This window comes from Elaeis guineensis, chromosome 9 (assembly GCF_000442705.2).
Source record: "Elaeis guineensis isolate ETL-2024a chromosome 9, EG11, whole genome shotgun sequence".
In the NCBI taxonomy this organism is placed as follows: domain Eukaryota; kingdom Viridiplantae; phylum Streptophyta; class Magnoliopsida; order Arecales; family Arecaceae; genus Elaeis; species Elaeis guineensis.
The window spans coordinates 9868460-9890497 of record NC_026001.2 but is presented as its reverse complement, the minus strand read 5'-3'; the positions used below and the strand labels follow the sequence as shown (position 1 = coordinate 9890497).

Here is a 22038-nt window from a genome sequence, read left to right as displayed (position 1 = left end):
TTTTCATTTGAAATTTAAAATGATGAAAATATTTTTCTATTTCGACAAAATTATAACATTCAAGGTGAAAATTATGATATTGTTTCGTGATACGATATTATAATTTTGACGTAGAATGTCATAATTTTTATTTGGGATATTATAATTTTGTCACAACAAAGAGATGTTTTTGTTCAATAAAATTATCATTTTTTTGAAATTTTAAATAACAAAATATCTCTCTATTTTGATAAAATTATAACATCTAAAGAAAAATTATGATATTCTGGATTCAAATTATGACATCCTGTCATAATTTTAATCTAGAATATCATAATTTTTGTTTTCGATGTCATAATTTTATCAAAATAGAGAGGTATGTTCGTCATTCAAAATTTTAAATAAAAAAAAGTAGAACTGTGGATATTAAATATGTATTGAAAAGCAGTATTCAATAGGATGAAGCGGTATACTCCACATTAGATTTTCTACACTGCGGGCGGTGCACAAAGAATTTCTCGACGGTATTATAGTTAGGTTTTTTTAGGCCCGCAAATTACATACAAAAAATAATTATAAAGCTACTCAATCCTTTAATATTCATTTTAACTTGAGTTTTTTTTGCTTGTATATCTTTTTAAATATTCAAATTTATGTAAATATTTTTTTAAAATTGATAATTTATATGTATATCCTTATGAAATACTTATTTTGCATGTATATTTTTTTTTCTTATTTTTTTTGCATATGTATGAACATCATTTAACACCATTAAAAAATGAATGGTTTAAAATTTAAATGACTAAAATATTTTTATTAATAAATATGAAAAAAAAATTATAAGGGTATATATATAAATAGCAATTTCATTAGAGTATTCATGCAAATTTGAATGTTTAGAAAGATACACACAAAAAATTCTAATTTAATTTTTATCTATTTCGTTTGGATGGATTTAGGTTCTCTTATTCTATAATGTGTAATATATTGCATAATATAACAATACGATGATGATATTATATAATATTTTATATATTAAAATATTATATTTTATTTTATTTTTATGCAAGATGGGACGATTATGTCCATCTTATAACAATATGATAAACTTTATACACTTCACAAAAATATTTTTGATAAAAAACTTTAAGATAAAATATAATAAGATTATAAATTTTTATTATTATATAATGTCTAAATCCACAACTATGTCCATTCTATGCAAATATATAAGCTATCCATCTAATATCAGGTTTAGATAATTTTTTTAGAAGCATATTATTATACATTAGAGGAAACATGGATTATTATGATTTATCTTTTTTTAGATAAAATAATTTTGATCTATCATTTGATAAATAGATTATTTTATCTATATAAATTAATAAATTAAATAAATTTATGATTTTAGTTGTATATATTAATTTTCTCTATTAGAATAAGGAAAGAATTAACAAACCAAAAGAGATATATTTATGTCAAGAGTTTTTTTTTGTGTATCCTTGTAAATATTTAAATTTACATGAATATCCTCGTAAAATTATTATTTACATATATATCCTTATAAATTTTTTTTTTGCATATCTATTCATAAGGATATTTTAGTCATTTTAATTTTAAATCATTAATTTTTAACGGTGTTAGATAATATAGATATATATGCAAAAAATTATATTTTATGAAGATATATATATATATATATATATATATATATATATATATATATATATATATTAATTTTAAAAAAAATATTTATATAAATTTAAATATTTGAGAAGATATATATATATAAAAAATTAATTTTAAAAATCATACGGTCGCACACAACTCAAGTCTTAAAAGGTGACTCTAATCTCGAGTCAGGATTCATCCTCGTCCATCAATGAATTAGAGTGGTCGCTCCTAATCAGACCATATGCATATTACTCGATACCTATTGTACCGAAGGATATTCCGCTTAATAATTGCCATACCATAAACATAGTAGACCAACGTGGAGATAGCCTTCTCTCATTCAATCCTAAATCCAAACTCCAATCCCATTACTCATTAGGAATTAAAATCCCGTAGAGCAGTGGGCAAGAGAACAAGCAGTTCGACGTCCGGTGCCAAAAGGTCTCTCTCACGACTTCCCAAGCAAGGTCGTCTGGCAGCTGTGATGGTTTGCCTATCACCACCACACATCTTCATTGGGAACCGAAAACTTGACATGATGTGGATTATGGACTAACCGGCCATTTGCGCATTTCCAGCTTGCTCGGCGTTGGCCCATTTGTGGTCTTCCATGGGCCACCGTGTTGCGTGCACCTGAGGATAACACGCCACGCTACCCTTTCTATGTCACCAATTCCCGATTGCGCGCTATCCACCGTGCATATGCTCCGCGGTTTGCCCCGGTTCACTTGCACCTGGTGCATGCAATAATTTCTCCTTCCATGGACCGTAGTAACACGTGGCCGACGCTAAATCCACTCAAAAAAAAAAAAAAAAGCATTTCCCAACCGAGATCTTTCTGCTCCTTCAAACTTCCATCCAAAACGTGGCCTTGAGATTTCTCTGTTCGACCATCTTCTCCTCCTTGACCCCACCCACGCCCCCCAAAGATTTTTTTTTTTTTTTTTTTCATATTCTGCTTGTGTTCTCAAAATCACCGGGTCACCAATCTTCTGAAAAGAAAAAGGTCTCCAATGGCCTGCAGCTCCCAGTCCTTAATATCTGCCAACACCTGCGTGTTTCCCTCCAAGAGGATTCTAAGAAAGCCCCAAAGGATTGTCCAATGGAACACGAGGCTCTTCACCGTGAACGCTTCCACAGAAGAATCTGACTGCAATGCCGAAGAGTGTGCTCCGGATAAGGAGGTCTATACTCTTCTCTTGCTTTAATTCTTTCTTACTTGAACTCATCTAATCATTCTTCTGGTTCTTTCCTTTTCATTCGGAGAAAAGAAAAAAATTGGGGTTTCTTAGAATGCTTTATATGAACTCATGTCATGTTGCTTGACTTGAAATTTGCCATCTTAATTTGTTTATTTTGATGTTATTGTCAGATAGGATTTAAATACAAGTCTTCTAAACAAAAATATGCTTTTTTCCACGGTGCATCCTTGCAGTTTCTTCAGAAGTTTTTAATTTTTTAATAAGACGTTGGTGAGTTTTAGGCTTTATTTTAACATGGTCAATTTTGTGTCAATTCTAACTCATTGTTTGATTTGGTCTGACTGAATTTAGATACTTTATGCTTGGTTTTATTTGGATGGGTTCGTCTATTATGTTTCCTTCAAATCACGTGCTATTCTGGTCCTCTCTTCTTTTAGTTTCTCAGATGTTGTGAAGAGGCTAAAAGCATGTGGTTATACATTTAGATATCGTGTTACAGAAATAACTTTTTTACATGATAGGTGGATCTTTTTTTACAAAAATGTTTGGAGGGGTAGTTGATATTGTGGTATTGTCTTCTCGGATATCCATTGTCGCCATATACAACATCAATGTCTTTAAATACTTGTTGGTTGAATTACATCTAGAGTAATATATACTGAGATTCAAGTTGATCTGATCATAAACATCCTTATGATTTTCACTCCTCTGTTCTTAAAAAAAGAAAGAAAATTAATTATACAAGTTATGAATTATGAATTTCCTGTCCCATGTTATTAGGAATAATTGCTTGTTTCCACTGCTTCTCGAACCCAACACTTTGCAAATGTCTATGCTTCAAAACTGGAACATTCGGACTGTCATATTAACCTCAGCCCTTCAAATTGCAAGAGACAGCTACTGCCCTTTTCTTTGTAGTTTTCATAATTTGATTGCCGATACATGTTGATGTTGCTGACTCTTTATAGTTGATACAAATAATTATTTCAACAGAGGGTGCTATTATAAGACAAAAAAAGCACTGCTTGAAACTGTAGAGCTGGAATACAGATTGTGCCTGGTGGTTGACACTATAAGACATCTTTGTTCCAAATCGACAGCAAAATTCATTGCACAATTATGGTATTTCTAAAAAAATGTTGCTTCTGAGCATTCATGTCACATTTTTTCATCTTCCTAACTGATTGATGTTATATTCTCTTCTTTTGATTGCTGCCAAAGTGTTAGAAGAGATGAGTTGTAAGCAGTTTTCACTTTCATTGATTTACTACATTGTCATGTACTAGATTATCAGTCTCTTTTTGCTGCTTAAACCAAATGTCCTTTTTTCAATTTCTGTTTAATTCCCTATCAATGCTACACATCTTTTAAAGTTGCATGTTCTCAGTAATAGGAACTGCTTAGATGTTCTGCTTTGTTAGAAGTGGTTATATTTTTAAGAATTATATGAAATCAGAAATAATATATTGTAAGGTTGCTCGAATGCAATGTAGCTGAAAAATGACTTCTACGAGATTTGCAGGTTGGAAAGGTCAGCATGGAATGGTTGGCTGAGGAGAGAACAAAGGTCGTTGGGACATACCCACCTCGGAAACGGGGTTGGACTGGTTATGTTGAGAAAGATACTGCTGGACAAACAAATATATACTCAGTTGAGGTTCGTGTTTAGTTTGCCATCTACTCCACCATGGCTTCCACAATTTTATGAATTTTTTTGGGGTAACATAGATCTTGAAAGTCCTTCAGAATTGTTGATTTCACAGGACAATTAGGTTCATAATCTTTACCATATGCCTTTACTAGTTATGGAAATTTTGTCCCAAATATCACAACTAGTCCTGGATGGTAAATCAGGAGATACGATATGAAGCCCTTCAGAGTTGGTTGGTTCTTTAGTTTCGGAGTAGACTCTAACTAATCTTTCACTGAATTTTGGTTCACAAGCCTTGAAATTATCATGAGTCTTTAATTTCCGCGACCAAGTAATAGAGTAACAGACCCTGTACCTTGAGGTCATTAGTTCTTTCTTAATAGAAATGCAAATTGTCCTGTTAACCATATATCTTATAAAACTGCTTTGTCAAAAAAGAAGATCAGTTCATGCTCTTTTATGATGTTTTCACACGAGGCAGAAAAAGTAATGTGATCTCGCTGAATTTATACACAAAACCATTGTCATGGCAAGCAATAAATAACTAATCATGGATGGAGACTTATATATTGCAACACATTGTTGTGACATTTTTTTTTTTTCTTCTTTCTAGAGCATAAACTAATTCGAATCTTTGAGTTGCTTCTCCCATCTGTTGATAGCGTATTGTATCAATTGATTTAACAAACACCATGTTCTCCAGCCTGCAGTTTATGTGGCAGAGAGTGCAATAAGCTCAGGGAGTGCGGGCACATCAGCAGAGGGAGCTGAGAATACTGTGGCCATTACTGCTGGCGTGGCCCTCTTATCGATCGCTGCAGCCTCTTCCATTCTTCTCCTGGTTGGTAAGAACCAACCACAAGTTCAGAGCATAGACTACTCTGGACCACCTCTAAGTTACTACATCAACAAGTTCAAGCCAGTCAATATTGTTGAAGCTTCAGTCCCCCCCGAATCTCAAACTTCTCCCAATTTAGAAGCCACAGTGCCTCCTGAATCTTCGAGTTATTCGACCATAGAAGCGTCGGTCCCCCCTGAACCTCAAGTTCCTTCGGGTATGCAATCATAAAGCAATTCTAATGTGCGTGAAGTTCCAAGTCGAGTAAAAGGAACATGCAGGGCTTTCTAACTGCAAGTATAAGCAATGTTTCTTGAGCATTGCCTCAGCCTCTACTTCTGAGAATGTACAATGAATTTTGTAGCACTAAATTGTATTTGAGATATGTTTTGGCATATACATGACCAAACCTGTGATTAATGCAAGTGCTTTTGTATAATCCATCTTCTGCCGGCCTGCCTTCTTCATCGTTCTTGTGATGAACATAATGATACACTTGACCTATTTGCAGTGTTCGAGACCTTTGAAAGAATTTATGATGCGCAAAACCATGTTTCCTGAAACCATAGCAGTTCCCTCAAGGAATTATGATGAGCTCTGTACCAATTCAAATGTCTGAGGATGGTTAGCTTTAGGGCTTTCTGATTTTATTCAAGAATGCAAGTATTACAAAAGGAACTAGTTTGTGGATTTAACATTTCGGCCTTGGACTTTGTTTCACTTCCCAGTTGCTTCAGTCATTAACTTTTCACATATGAAATTTAAGTTGTGGCTTTAAATGTTTATGTTATTCTGTTCTTAAATTCATAAGAAAAGTGTTCAAGATCAGGGTCCAAGATCTGGCTACCTTCCTGGTCCAACTTGCACCTGTTCCAGCTCGAGTACTACTTGTTGAAGTCTACCGGACCCAATATCTCCTTCTTCAATCTTCCCCAGCCGTTCTGATCTGGGAAAGTTTGCTTAAAGCTGTCAGCAAAAGATTTTCACCAACGGCTGCAACTTATCTGACACAACAGCCATGGTTAGATCTACGGTATTGCAGCAAGGGTGGTAAAATATAATCCGATCCATCAATTTGATCCATGTTTGATCTATTATAAATAAATTTGGATTTGGACTAAATAGATTCGAATCGTAGACAAATCAATCCATTTAATCTATTTAAATATTTATTATTTGGATTGAGTTTAATTTTTAGATGTTTAACCTGTTTTAACCTATTTAAGTTTTAGATTGGATTAATTTAGCATATAAGCCATTCAAATAAATTGAGTAGTGGGCAGCTGGGCTGCTCCTAATTCCCATTTAAGTTTTAGATTGGATCAATTTAGTTAGCATATAAGCCATTCAAATAAATTGAGTAGCGGGCAGCTGGGCTGCTCCTAATTCCCATGCGGTGCGCAGCCTGTTTTCTTGTCCTTTCCTTTTTCTTCTTCACGCTGCCATGCACAAAGTGTTTAAGGGATCAGTCTGGTCAAGGGTGAAGCCGCAGAGGGCCAAAGACAGCAAGTCATAAACTGATGCCACACAATATCCTCCATTTCTTAATCAGGTGATGAGGCGGAGCCACGAAGGATTAGAGACGACCGAGGATGCGATCAAGCCATCAAGAACGGAACTAGAGACAGTCGATAAGGCAAAATTGAAGGCAGCGAGAGCTCCAGCAAGCCATCAAGAACGAAGTTGGAAGAGGCTATGAGCTCCGATTGGACGGAGACTGAAGAGGCGACCGAGAGTGCAGCGAGGGTAAAATTGGAAGTGAGGGTGGCCAGTTGGATAAAGCTAGAGGCAAAAGCACAAAAAGGACAATCAGCCGAGCAGAGCTAGAGACGATGAAGAGTGCGGTAAAGGCGGAGGCTAAAAAGAAGATAGAGATGTAGTGAAAACAGAACTGTAAAAACCAAAGACAATAGAGAACAAATAAATTTTTATAATTTTTTTCAAATAAATCGTAAACAAATCTGTCCAGATAGCCTATTTATTAAGTAGATCAAATTTGAATTTGAAAATCTAATTTATTTAAATAAATAAAATTGATCCAGATGAAAAAAATTTTGCCTCGAACCATATCTAACCTGATCCATTTATATCTGACCCGATCCAATTACCACCCTTATAACTATAAGGGTACTTCCGCAACAAACGTGGTTACAGCTCTCTTTCCGGCCACATCCGTTTGTGTCGCAACCAGCTCTCACTGCCTAGAAAATCTCCCTGAAGCAGGCTTGTCTTCACAATGCAAAAATAGATCGAGGATGACCAATAAAGTTACATTACTATGGTGAGGAACCTCTCATCAAGTCCATGCTCAACTTGATTCAATACAGAATGCAAGCAAAATGAAGATCAAGACATAATTGACAAATCAATAAATTAACCAGCACAAGAAATGCAAACGAAATGGACAAACTAGTATACAGAAGTCAAATGTAGTAGTATTTCCACGGCAGTAATGAACTTCCAGCGACGCAGTCGTCCAAGCCTCTCCCCCAACAAAGCAAACAAAAGTCAAAACTGCTTCAGCTTGGTGCTGAAATTTTTTATATCAATTTGTCACCTGATGAAAAGCATTTGACCTCGTAACTTTGAACCTAAGGAATGAAGATCAACTGAAGTAAGCATTTCATAGAAATGTACATACAGGATAACGAGTTATCAATACCAGTAAATGCAGCCAAAACTGCAAGAGTGTCAGATCATCCAGATCCTCACATCCGACGACATCACAAACAGGAGCATGACTGCGAGCCTCTATTGCCACTCTCCTGCACTTCGAACCAATGTGTGGTTGGTACTCTGAGGCTGCAAATACTCTAAGACAGGCTCAAGACTGTATTAAGTAATATTCCCTACAATGACAATGAATAGAGAACCAATAAATGGGATGTGATCTACCACAACCAAAGGAGCTGAGTTGGAGAAGAACAGAAGGTAGACACACGACTAAGAGCTCCTTTGGTTCACTCATCTCTGACACAGCCGGTGTCAACAAGCCTTCGGAACTGTGCTGCAAGTTCCTGATAAAATTGAACATTTGATGGCTGTACCCTACTGATTCCAATCTTAAAGTGTGCCAGTGATACCTCAGAAATCTCCAGGTTCTCCTGATGAGATTCAAATCATACATCAATAAACATATTAGAACAAGAAAGGCTAATGGTGCTCCAAGTAATAGCATAAAGTGGTAAATGAACTAAAGATGCACTTCAAGAATATCATTGGATCAAAACTTGCCAGTGAAGGAAAAAACGCAGATTATAGTTTGCCATGCTCTTTGAATAGGATCAATGGTAAGTAATATGAAATCATATGATGAATGAATTTAAAGGAAAAAGAATATTGATATACATAGAAATCTAAAATCACAGTCTATAATGAGAGTCTTGGTGAGATTAACAATAAATAAACGAAGCACAAGTCAACTGCAAAATAAGAAAGTTCATGAGGTGGAAGTGATTGGTGTACATTATTTTAAGTCCTCAGAAAATATAATGTATGGAAAAACAAAGAAAAATGAGATGGTTCAATCAAGTTCAATAAGCCCCACAAAGCAAGCATTAGATGGGTAGCAATGATCTGTGCTGGCAGATCGCCCTGGTTTTCCTTTTCCTGGAACTGGGCCTTATGGCCTGGATATTAGCAGGCAAAAGGATGTAGCAAAGACTTGTATAACTGTAAATAGATGACAAAATAAAATTTGTATACCCAGACCTAAATATGCAACAATATTGACTGATTATGGATTTATGGTCATAATCTTGATCCTTAAAAAGTCATATACACTGATATGGTGGTTTCCAATTATGTGCCTTGTAGGTCAACAGGAACATTTCCCCTCTTCTCCACTCAAACGAATGCAAACGTTTTTACTTTCAGTAATTTCTGTTTAGTATTTACAGCCAGTTTTTCATAATAGATATTTCAGTAACAGATTGGTGCTTTGTGTGTTCCCAAATGTTACACAAATAATAGTTGAATAAGTAAATCAACATACTTCGAGTGCAGCAATAGCTGCTTCCCTGCATATCAGCTTTATATCTGCCCCAGTATACCCTTCAGTAAGATTAGCAAGGTCTTTCGTCTGGACATCAGGACTACAAGGCATGTTACGCATGTGAATTCGGAATATATGTTCACGATCACCCTCATCTGGTGGCTGGACATCTAACAGTCTGTCAAAGCGTCCTGTTCCAGTGATTATTTATTAGCTGGGCCATAGAAATAGTTTTCAGATATTCTAGTAAAGAAACAAACACAAAAAGTGAAGAAGGTGAGGTTATGGATTCAATGGCAGCAAACACGAGCAACAAAACAAGTAAAAAAGCCAGATTAATGATAAAGTCATGGTAGAACCTGGTCTGAGAAGGGCATGATCAATCTTGTCAGGGCGATTAGTAGCTGCAATAACTGTAACACCAATTCTTTGGTCCAAACCTGTATTTGACATGGTTAGCTAAGAATATAACATGAAATCAAGTCCAAACAAGACGATGAATGTTAATGAGATAATTTGAAACTTGAAGATACTACATTTCAAATAAATACATTACAGATGATAATGTAGGGAAATTAAAAAGAGTTCCTTCTAGTGTATCCATAATGATACACTAAATTTAAAATTTGATTTTCAGTAATAGATAACCAGAAGATGATTAAAAACAACTATTGGAGTTGCACATCCACCTGATTAAAAAGAAAGCATTCCTTTAGGATCTAGGTGGGCTAAGGCCGCATCCATCTAACCCTCCCAAGACTCATAGTGCTGGGAGCCTCGTGCACTAGGATGCCCTTGTTCCCTAGGGCAAGCCTTGGGCCCTTGGCACAACAATGAGGTCACTCCATTGTGATCTAGTGTTGTAGGTTCAAAACACAGAAATAATCTTTCCACATGGAAGGACAAGGCTGCATAAATCTGACTGTCTCTGATGATAGGGGTTTCGTGCACTAGAATGCCCTTTTATTTTTTTAGTCTCTCAAGCAAGGCCCCTTTTTTTGATAATATAAGCATGGTTTGCTGAAGCAACACCAACCAATTGACTAATACACATCATATGACCATTCTTAATAGTTGAAGAAACCATTTTTTGAATTTATACAATTTCACAAATTGCATACTCTCACACGCACATTGGACCATTTACTCCAAGTATAGTGATCCAAACCTCTAATAAAATTTAAAGGTTAAAACTTATGTATATGTGTATTTAATATTTGTATATGCATGCATTCAGTGTTTGTCAACTTGCTAAAGCAGTTCATTTGGGTAAGAACAGACGATACAAAGTATTCCGCATCACTTCACGTGACTGTATGGATTAGATCCAAAAATTCTTTAATTTTCAAAAGCTAAAATTAAACCACTTCAGCTCTTCAACAAAAATCCTAGCAAACCCTAGATGAACTCAATTCAATGTGATGAAAGAGAGGGAAAGAAAAAACCCAAATTATGGTTCCTCTCAGAAAAAAACAAAAAACTAAAGAAATGCAGACTATGGGTTCCTACAACCGCAGCTTGAGCCTAGTAGCTAGCATGTGATATAGTAGCTAGCATGTGATCAATTTGCAGAGATATGGTTATGCTAAGGATGGCAATTGTAGCCAACCCACCAAATACCCGACCCAATCTAATCCGAATAGGGTGATTTTTACCTGACGTGATTAAAACCCGGGGTGGGTATGGGTTCCAGATAAAATATCCAAAACAAATAAGGGTCAGGTATGTATAATAGTATGCCTCGCCCTAAACCCGACTCAATAAAACGTTAATCTAAATCCCTCTTTCGAAGTTACAATTATTTTACCCGACTTGACCCGCACCATCTACTTTATCCGATGTGCTCCAACCCTAGGCAGATATGGGTATGAGATTTTTAATTGCGGGGCAGGCATGGGTATTGGCTGACCCGACCCATACCTGACCCATTGCCATCCCTATGTTATGCATGTGTGAATAATATATAGTATATATTTAGTGTTTGTAAACTTGGTTTGAGCATTTTTTTTTTCTTTTTGGGGTAAGAACAAACAATACAAATATTCCATACTCTATATCACTTCAAAAGACTGGTTCATGGATCAGTAGTATGGATTTGACCCAAAATTTCTTCAATTTTCAGAATGTAAAACCGCATTGACTCTTCAACAAAAATCCTAACAAATCCTAGAGGCATAACTCCAATTCAATTTAGTGCGATGAGAGAGGTATCCCAAAAAAAAGGGAAAAAAAACAAATATGTTTCCTATCAAAAAATAATGCAAATTATTGGTTCTTAAGACTGGTAGCTAACATGTGATCAAGTTGCATGCAGATATGGTGCCTTTATTTAACTGAAGTTCACACACTTAGGAGCCACATTTTGAATAAGTGGTTTCATGAGCATGACAGTCAAGCCATGCCATATAATCAGCAGGCCACCTCTAGGATGGCTGAAGTGATGATAGTGATCAAGAAGAAATTTGTAATCACATAGCATTGCTAACTCCTTTGGATGCTCCCTGAATTTTTGAGGCGAAGTCAATAATTGGGCAGCTCTGGGCATTAATCATTCATTAAAAGTTTCATCCTTATCCAAGATGTCATCAATTGACGGATGGTGCACTAAAATGAATATGCAAATGGAGCCTTTGATTGTGGAATGAGTTTCAATTAGAGAGTGCCTCTGCAAAGCATCTGAGCTATGCAGCTTCTTGTTGCTAGACATAATTGCATGGCAAAGTCCATGCTGTTAAACAGAGAACACTGATATTGCTACTTGATCATTTTTTCTCAAAAAAGAGGGATGTGTGTGTGTGTGTGTGTCTCCGCTTGATAGGAACTCTTTTTTCTAGAGGAACATAGCAGCGTAGCAGTGGAAACTTTATTTAATAGTGTCTGCTGAAGGGAACGGAGCATATTGAGGTCTATTTTATTTTACAGGTACCTTTCAAATGCTTTTCTGATGAGTTAAATATTATGGCAATGGTGCTTCATGAATAATCAAGGCATCACTATTTAAAAACAATCCAGTCCAAAAGTGACAGCATTTACAGATGAAGCACGTTAGATGGTTGCTAGATTTGACTTAAAACAACCTATTCTAAGATATTACTGAAATAAGATTCATTACACATACCATCCATTTCCACAAGCAACTGGCTTAGGACCCTGTCAGCAACAGATGTCCCATCATTTTCCTGCCCACGTGTGACTGCAAGGCCATCTAGTTCATCAAAGAATATAATTGCTGGAGAGTTAGCCCTCGCCTTTGCAAATAAAGATCTCACTGCCTTCTCAGATTCCCCAACCCATTTGCTGAAAAGTTCAGGGCCTTTGACTGCAAGAAAGTTCAATTTTGCTTCAGAAGCTACTGCTCGAGCCATTAAGGTCTTACTACAACCTGGCGGGCCAATCATCAATAAACCCCTTGGAGGACGAATTCCTAAGCGTTTAAATGCATCTGGACATATCTGTGGCCATTGGACTGCTTCAATCAACTGCTTCTTGACCTTAGCTTGGCCACCTACATCTTCCCAACATACCTTTGGAAGCTCAAGCATTACCTGATGATGAAAAAGCATGATGTTATTTTGTGCATCTCAAGCATGCCACCAAAAAAAAAAAAAAAAAAAAACAAAAAAGTATACACGCATAAGGCATATGAGTGTGTTTGAATGAATATGCCAACATATGCACAAGTGTTTAATTATCCATAGAAGAATAAGCGTGCAATAGTGTTCATAACCAATTCAAACCAACAGCCTTCGTGAAGTGAAAATCATGGAAACAGCAACTGGAATATGGCCGTCTCAGAATGTGTTTTTATCATACCATACAATATATAGGGCTACAACAGGCAGGATTGCAAAAGGACAATCCAGATGGTGTGTGAGTTGTCAAGTTAATCTTCCAATTGAAAGAATTGGCTCAATTATCCATCAGTCTCAGACAAATTTTCATACAAGTAGATTGGCCAGATGTGAGACTAGGTTCTCAAGAGTGCACATTATATGTATGCACATTATTAACACATAGGACAGTAGAAGTAGAGTACAGATCCTCAATGGCCTTTATTGTCTGGACTTCCAGGTAGACACAAGGTGATTGGTCCACAGGGTGAAGATGATGCAATGGATGCAGGACCATGGAGGGTCCGGGTAAGGATGATATGAAGGCCCCACCACCAGCACCAGCACCGTATGGCTCTTGCCATCTGGACTAAGGCAAGGAACCAACTGGAACCAGCACTGCAAAGATATAAGTATAGAATAAGGAAAACAAAATAAATTACCTCACGCATGGCACTGGGCCTCACTTTCATCTTGGCCTTTTCAAAATCTTCAGCAGACACTTTAAGCAATATTTCTTCTTCCACTTCATGAGGTCTATAAGATCCATGTTGAGAAGGGACACAACATTCTAGGGTCCCTTGAGAACCAACAGTAGAAACGGGCCTTGATGACACACTCAGCTCTGACAGTGACGATGACAACAAACTCACCTGATCCAGAGATGCTCCATCCTCATCTTTGCAAGTACCAGAGCCTTGAATACCAGCTACATCTCCATCAGGTTCACCAAATGTTTTCTTATATTGCTTGCATAGACCTCTTAGCTTGATGTGGCGGCGAAGAGCAGTCATTGCGGCCTCATTGCAAAGGGCAGCTAAATCAGCACCTACAAATCCATGTGTAGCCAAAGCCAGAGATCCAATTTCTGTGCTGGTAAGGGAGTGGTCCATCTCACATAAAAGGGTACGAAGTATATCCAATCTCTGTTCTGGAGATGGCACTCCTGGAGTAGGTCAAAAAAGCAAATTATAAGAATAATGAATAATCAATCAAACTTGATCTGAACAGAACACAAACATCTTGTGTTTCATTAAAGTTAGTTACAATATGATGTGTGATGCTGCAGACTACTTTTGTTGGTTAGCAGTTAGTTTACTAGGATCTCAAAGATAATATTACAATTTAGAGTATATAGATATCATGAAAACAACCACTGATTAGTATATTCTAAAGCAAAGATGCAGAATATGCAACAGAAGAATACATTTATTTTTTTTTGGAAGGAAAAATTACAAAAGATACAACACATAATTCTAAAATAATTCTAAAATTTTCCAGATTGACAATAAGACTGTATGCATCTCAAACTGATCAGAAAAATAAATGTGCCAGAATATTCCTCTTATAGCATGTTTAATTCTTATTAACACCCAAACTTGTCAAAAAATTAAATACGTTTGGTTCTTATAATGCGTGATATACCAAAAATCCCCTTGGATATGCATTCTTATTTCTAACAAACATTGATAAAGAACAAAATATTGTACAATAGCAACTCAAAACACAAATTAACACCATTATTAGTTCACTAAACCAATATGTAAAAACTTGCTCCGGAAAAGCTGGATCTAATATGCATAAATTCAATTGCTAAAAATGAAAACACATGAACAAGCGACACCCAGCTTGATGGCTTTCTATTGTCAATTTACGCAGCAAGTACGTAAACCATCAAACAGAGACCAATATGGTATGTTTCAAGGTTTTAAATCTCATGGGACAGAGGTGTCTCAGTATCTCTATGGAACCGCAGCCCCATCCCGTCCCGACAGCTGTCCCGATCATACATCCCGATAGATATCTCTTCTTCTTTCATTTCTTTCTTTTTTTTTTCTTGTCTTCCTTCTTTTCTTTCTTTTTCTTCTATATGTCTTTCTTTTCTTTTCTTTTTGTTTCATTTTCTTATCCCTTCTTTTTTTTTTCCTTTTTCTAATTCTTTCTCTTTTCTTTCTTCCTTCTTTTCTTTCTTTTTCTTCTTCTTTTCTTTCACCTTTTCCTTTCTTCATCTTCCTTTCTTTCTTTTCTCTTTCTTCTTCTCTTCCTACATGGATGGGTTTCGGAGTCCCGATCCCGTTTTCTCACATAAACGGGATGGGACGGCCAGGACGCCCCTTGTCCCATCGGGACATAAAACCTTGGTATGTTCCATAACATACTGCTGATAGCACTATCTTAAACACGAGTCCTTGGTCATTGAACAAAAACTTTTCAATATGTTTACTTTAACAATATCCTCTCAAAATCTATTTAAAATATTCTTGTATAGTAATTTACAGATAAATGCCCTATTCATTAACATGATGCATATTTGATAGTCTTTGGCTATTCACCAGCACCTCCTTTGGTTCTTTCCAACTCTACAAACTCATGCAAATTAAGTGGTATAGCTTTGTTTACCTCCAGAATTTACAACAAAACATTTGCTGTGACCCTTTCAAGAGACCAACATGGCACAACATAGACAAAAACAAACAAACAAACAAAAAAGAGCTCACCTATATTATCACTAAAAGAATGAAATTTGAAGTCAATTAACAAGAAATAATCAAAATGTCCAGATTAGTGCTTCATCTTCGTTATTATATTTTTTTTTTTAAGAAAAAACAAACATCAAAACACAAAGCTGAACAATTAAGTGAATTGCTTTCTCTTTTGTTATGTTTGTTGTTGTGATGCAGACCATGCATATTGGTGCATGGATGCTCTTATCTTTCAAGAGCACAAATAATAGAAATTGTAGGAGAATACCTATTTCAATTTCTCGATCCAATCTTCCAGGTCGCCTCAAAGCAGGATCGATGCTGTCAGGCCGATTTGTAGCAGCAATTACAAGAACACGATCACCTCTATTTATCTCGTCCATCAATTTCATAGTGTTGCAACCATTCGGAGAGATAATCCTTCACCCCCATCTTTTCGTGCTGGAGCAATGGCATCCAATTCATCAATAAAAACCTTGATGACAACAAAACTAGTAATTAATGCATACGCAAGATAAGTGGACCCTGGCTCATCAATACAATGAAATGTCTCTCAACAAGTGAATCATAGTAAAATACATATCACATATCACACAGTTTAAATACTAAAACAAAAGGTCATGCCCATTATAAAAGCAATGCCAGTGACTTCAACAACCACAAGCACATAATGCACCATGTACAAAATGAGAGGGTTGCAAATATAATGAAAAACATTAGCAGAGGATGAGATTTTGTCATGCTGAGGTAATTCAAAGCTGATCATGAGTAGTGAAGAAAATCATGTGGATCAGTATGAGGTAACTTAAATAGTTAACACTGGATGGATGCGATATCAAAGTGACTCCACTGACCAGAAGTAATAGTCAACATGTATGCTTATTCTTGGCTGCCGGTCACACATATTTTTGATTGATAATGAGAACATGATGCATCAAGATTCAAGACATACAAAATATTGCATACAATTCATAAGGCAACATTTGCAAGTAAGCTCTCTCAAACTCTCTTTATGGAACATGTATCTTAAATCCTTTTTAAAGGTGGGCGTACTCATTTTTCGCCGTCACATTAATGAATCCACTGCATCAAGTTCAGAGTTCTAGGTTTTCTATTCTATCCTTTTTTTCAAGAGAAAAAACTAGTAAAATTAACAATCTGTTACATCCAACCAAGCTTGATAGCTAAATGCCACAAATGAATGATATCTTTTGCAAATTCAAAAGAAAAAATGTTCAGGAGAAAATGACTTTAAAATACAAGACAAATTCAAAAAATAAGAAGGAAAACAAATCCGTTCGACACAAGACCACTATACGTGAAAAACAGACGGTCGTTTTAATTAAGAAGTGGTTGAATTTGTATAAAATATAAAACCACAGATAGCAATCTCAATTTACTATTAATCATCCATATTCCTTTTCTGGTTCATTTGATTATTTTTTCTTCAACAACCTATTGTCATAGCCACACATTATATAGAAAACTAATAAAGCAGATGGTAATGGTTTAAAAATATATCAGCAAATCTTTGGACCAGGGAAACAAACAAGAACACGAGATGGCATTGTGAACTAAAAAGAAGTAATCTAACCACGGCAGGGGAGGCCCGCCTAGCTGAATCAAAAACTTCATGCAGAGCTTGCTCACTTTCTCCATAGTACTGACTAATAATTTCAGGCCCATTGATACAGAACAGGCTAGCACCAGCATCATGAGCACAAGAAGATGCCAAAGATGTTTTTCCTGTGCCAGGTGGACCATAAAGAAGAACACCTTTGTACCTGTTATACAACACAACAATAATAATTAACCCAAAAGTATTAACAAACAAAAGGAAGAGATATTTCCCCATTGTTAAACAATCCATCTCAAGGAGGAAGTAAACCATGGTCCCACGCTTATTAGGGCAAATGTTCTCAGTCATCAATTGTATAACATCAAGGAATGAAGATTGAATGTTTATACATCATATACAACCTACCATAACCTATGAAAGTGCCATAAAATATAAGCATCAGCAAGATCTTCAAGTCCATTTGACAACTGACAGGTTGAAAATGGCTACTAAATTCATTGGGCTCCTAGAAGTATATTATGTAGAAGACTAACCTGAAGGTATTAATACATGAAGAGTATATACACTTTGTACCTCAAAGCTTATATTAAAAAACTATATTATTTTTACCTATCAGGATATGATAAATATCAGCACATCCTTAAATAGAGTATTTGTTTTTCAGTGAATGCCATCTATCAGAATCAGAATCCTGCATTTTTGTTCCCCTTCCTTCCTCAAATGCAACACTCTATTGACTAACGTTAAGAAGAGATGTAAAGAATATTCACTAGAGGAGGAGTTTATGAAGATTGCAAAGTGAAGTTCAAAACTGATGTGAAAGATATTGACCCTATAAAGTTCATTGTCTAGACTCCAAAAGAGATGTGAAAGTCTCCTATTTCTTCTTCTTTTCCTTTCTAGCTTCTTCTGAGAGTCAAAGTGGTTCAAGCATATTTTCATAATCAACATTTAGGTAGCATATTATAGTACAAGTTTGTCTTTCAGAGTGGTGCAGCTAATTTGAGCAGCTCATGCACCAATACCATGCAGCCTTCATATTGACAAATGTGCAGCTACAATTTCAAAATCCAAGAAGCCTTCCATGGACGACCACTTACATTAGTTCTTCTAAATCATGAATACCCTCATGATTACTTTCATAAGGATCTTGTTCAGAGAAAATCTTAATACCTAAGGGGCATGTGCAGATAAACATACAAAAGGTAAGATTTTCTCTCCATCCGCTCTACAAATAAAGGCCAGCATATTTTTTGAAAAAAAGATCAAAGAGTGCAATATCTAGAAAGAGGCAACTATAAAGGACAAATTGAGACTACCTTGGCAACGCATCCTTGTCCGCCAATGAAAACAAAATGATTTCTTTCAGAGCTGCAAATTCTTTAGATAAGCCACCCAATCTTGGGACATCAGCAGTATTATCAAAATTTGCTTCGTATTCGATTTTCTCTAATGGCGGTTCTACTTTATCTGTGGTTCCCACATCTAACATGGAATCTGAAAAATGGACTTTTGTCCCTGAGTCCACCAGGAAAGCAGCTTGCACTTGTTCTAAAGAACCAAGAATTTGAATCTCATGAGGCAGCAAGTTATAATTTTCAGAAGTTAAATCTTGATTAGAGCAACCTGCTGGTAACTTATCCAAACCATCCACCAGGAAAACCCAAATCTGTCCACATATTGGAACAGTCACAAAGTTCCCCTTGAGCAAATGGCGTCCATAAAGCCACCGCGCAGCATAAATCTGCAGCAGTCCATTAACTTTTTCATCTACTAGTACCAACCTTGCAGTGGAGACATCCAAGCATGTAGAAGAATCTGCACTTAGTACACAGTCATGTGGTTTTCTCAAGTGCATTGGAGAGGCAAAAGGAGAAGAAAGCTTCGATTGATGGGATGAAGGAGTCTTAGGTGATGCAACCTTCCAATTTCCAATTGACACTGACTCAGTTGAAGAATCATTGATAGATAACCTTTTGCCGCAAGTAATAGGTCCAAGCTTTGGAGGAACCAGATCTAGGTAAAGATCCTTGCACTTGCACAGGTAGAGCTGAGTAATATTGTCTGTCCCGGTTAGGTTGTTAGACATGTTTTCAATAGCGCAGACAAATGCTGCTCTGCCCAAAGCAGGAAAGCCCATGGTGCATGAAAGACCCCATGACAGCCTTACTCCATTCTTGAGAACCTAGATTAAGACATACAAAATATGTAGGAACCAGAAGGAGCTTCCATAACATAATGTTTTCTCCAAAGAGCTATGAGTAAATTGAAAGTAGGATAAACAGAAGGTACAATCACGAGCCATCTTGGTATAAACTTAGTGATAAGAGCAAAGACCCTATTGTGCAGCATGAGAGGATCAGATCTAAGGAACCAGGTAGCTATTAGTCATTCAAGATGTAGTCATACCTTGCGTGAAGGGAAAACATTTGCAATTGCGAAGTAGCTCCCCAGTTCATCAGTCAATCGATCACTAGCATCAAATCCAAAATGTCTAGCACACTCCTCGGCCAAAGTATCAAGTGGAAAGCTATCCAGAGGTTTCTTGCAGGACGCAGCAAGTGATACCTGCAATGGTGAAAGAGAATAAAAAGAAACCAATAACTTTAGGGCTAAAATCATTAAGACTCGCCCAACTGTCCTAACCAGTTGTTAGTAAACAGAAAAGAATTCAAATAACAATGCAGCCCCAGTGCAATTTATTCACCAAAGTGCTTAACTTATCTTCAGCTAAAAGAAATATGAGAAGATTAACAGAAGCAACCTAGATACTGGCAAATAAACAGTGAATATACTCACATGCACTGAAAAATGAGTATTATTTCCATAAATTTCTTTAAATGCAATAAAAATCCCCTGCCTACTGACAAGTTCTACAGAAAATATCAGCAAAAGCTTTAAATTTAAATCTAATCACTTGACCCAACATGAGCTCATCTTGATGTCCAGTCTCACTGAATAAAGAATCAAGAACATACATATGCAGAAAATTGTCCTTTTTCCTTCAAGAAGCGAGAAAGCCGAACCTTGGAGCAAAAGTCGAACCCAGAGTATGATTCTAAATATGAAGTCAGACTCGCGTGATTAGATGATGATGATGATCAATTCAGTTCTTTCACGTAAAAAAATCCAGATAAAAAGGTAGTAACTGATAAGGCTAAAGCAATGTGGGAGTACCGAAACGAGGGAGCCGGGGACGAAAGAGGAGGAGACCATAGCGGTCTCGGAGAGCCAAACCGTAGCACGGGCTCCCTTGGAGAAAGACGACTCCGTCTCGGATATCCTCCCAAGGAAGGCAGCATCAGAGATGAGACCGGGGAACTTGGCGGATGCGTCGAAGAGGAGGCGGCAGCGGAGGGCTTCGTCGTCGCCGGTCTCCGACGGTTCCCGAGCCGGGGTCGCGGGAGAACGGGGGAGGGACGAGCGGTCGGCGGCGGTCGAAGGAGGTCTGGAGGACTTCCGGGCCTTCGAAGGCATGGCGGCGGTCGGAAGCCCGAGACTCGGAGAAGACGGGCGGCGGCTCCGGTTTATAATCTAGCCTTTGAAGTTGGAGTTAGAATTTCCGGGAAAAAAAAAAAAGGTTAATTGATACCTGGCCTCTGGTGGGCTGTACATGCTTATTCTTCAATATATAACCATATATACAATGATAAAAATACATACAAAGATAATAAAGATTTGTACAAAAAAATATAACTATGCACAAGAACAATTTATAAAAATAATAAAAAAATATAAGTATAAGCTGAAATTTAAATAATGATAATCAAAAAATTATACCTTAAAATATGGTGAAAAAATATTAGTCATTGAGCTCTTATAAAATAATCTTGGGACTTCTATCATTTTTGAGTTTACTAAATTTTGACTTTCTCTGTTTGTTTATATTTTTTATAGAGAGGATTTATCATTAAAAATTTATTAAAGAAAGAGAATAGTTAAAATTGTGAATAGTTTTATCATCTAATAATGAACTTGATGTTATTTATGGAAACTTTAGTTAGATACAAAATCTTATTTTAATTTTTTATTATCAATATATATATATATATATATTTTATATATCACATATATCATCATTATTTTTTATAATAAAATACTGGCTTAATTATGCAAAAAAATCTTAAATTTTTTGAGGATTTTCAATTTCATCTTAAACTTTTACTTTATGCAATCAGATTATCCAACTTTTAAATTCCTTCAATTCGGACTCTCGTTCCAATTTCTATCTGCTGGTTGGCTAAGTTGTCACATGATATATATAATCTACTTATGTGACCTTCTTTTGCCGATCTTAAAAAAAATTCTAGAAGTCTTCTTTCCTTTTTTTCTATCTTCTTTTATCTACGGTTTCTATCATTGAAAAAATCCTCTCCCTCCGGATCTCTATTCTCTAATATTTTCACCTTTTTGTAATAGAAATAAGAGATTTTATTTTTAGATTAGTAAAAATTAAAGTTAACACAATAATATATCTCCTCCGACCTCTTTTATCCTAACTTCATCATTTCACTCATCTCTCATCAATGATTTGGATAATTTTCTGCTCAAAATCACTGTTAATATTTGATACTAAAGTAATCTTACATCATTTTTCAGATTGACTGAGGAATCTATAGTGTAAGAATTAGGGATTATGGGAAACAATACCTAAAGTCATAACACATTTATACATACAATTAGTATACAAACTGAAAAATTATCTTTATCACTGAAATTAAGAAGTCCCTGGTGTTCATTACCGAAGGCAAACACCATCTCTTCAAAGGTCATTATTAGTATTCAGGCACCAAGAAAGAAAGAAGGGC

The 22038-nt window shown here is 36.1% G+C and overlaps 2 protein-coding genes across 2 annotated transcripts; one reads left to right on the top strand and one right to left on the bottom strand.

Moving 5' to 3' along the window:
• The first annotated feature begins 2536 nt into the window (after nt 1-2536).
• Nucleotides 2537-5783, top strand: LOC105051717 (protein MAINTENANCE OF PSII UNDER HIGH LIGHT 1). The gene is made up of 3 exons (XM_010932286.4): nt 2537-2837; nt 4378-4512; nt 5210-5783. Exons 1-3 carry the CDS (start codon nt 2667-2669, stop codon nt 5573-5575), a joined length of 672 nt encoding a protein of 223 aa, XP_010930588.1. The 5' UTR covers nt 2537-2666; the 3' UTR covers nt 5576-5783.
• A 1813-nt stretch (nt 5784-7596) lies between these two features.
• LOC105051718 (calmodulin-interacting protein 111) lies at nt 7597-20817 on the bottom strand. Its single transcript, XM_010932287.4, is given in 12 exon segments — nt 7597-7901; nt 8007-8448; nt 9339-9529; nt 9698-9778; nt 12457-12883; nt 13612-14114; nt 15920-16042; nt 16045-16126; nt 17246-17435; nt 18550-19415; nt 19640-19798; nt 20408-20817. Coding segments are annotated over 11 exon segments (3066 nt in total). The 5' UTR covers nt 20708-20817; the 3' UTR covers nt 7597-7901; nt 8007-8304.
• Between the last annotated feature and the right edge of the window lie 1221 nt (nt 20818-22038).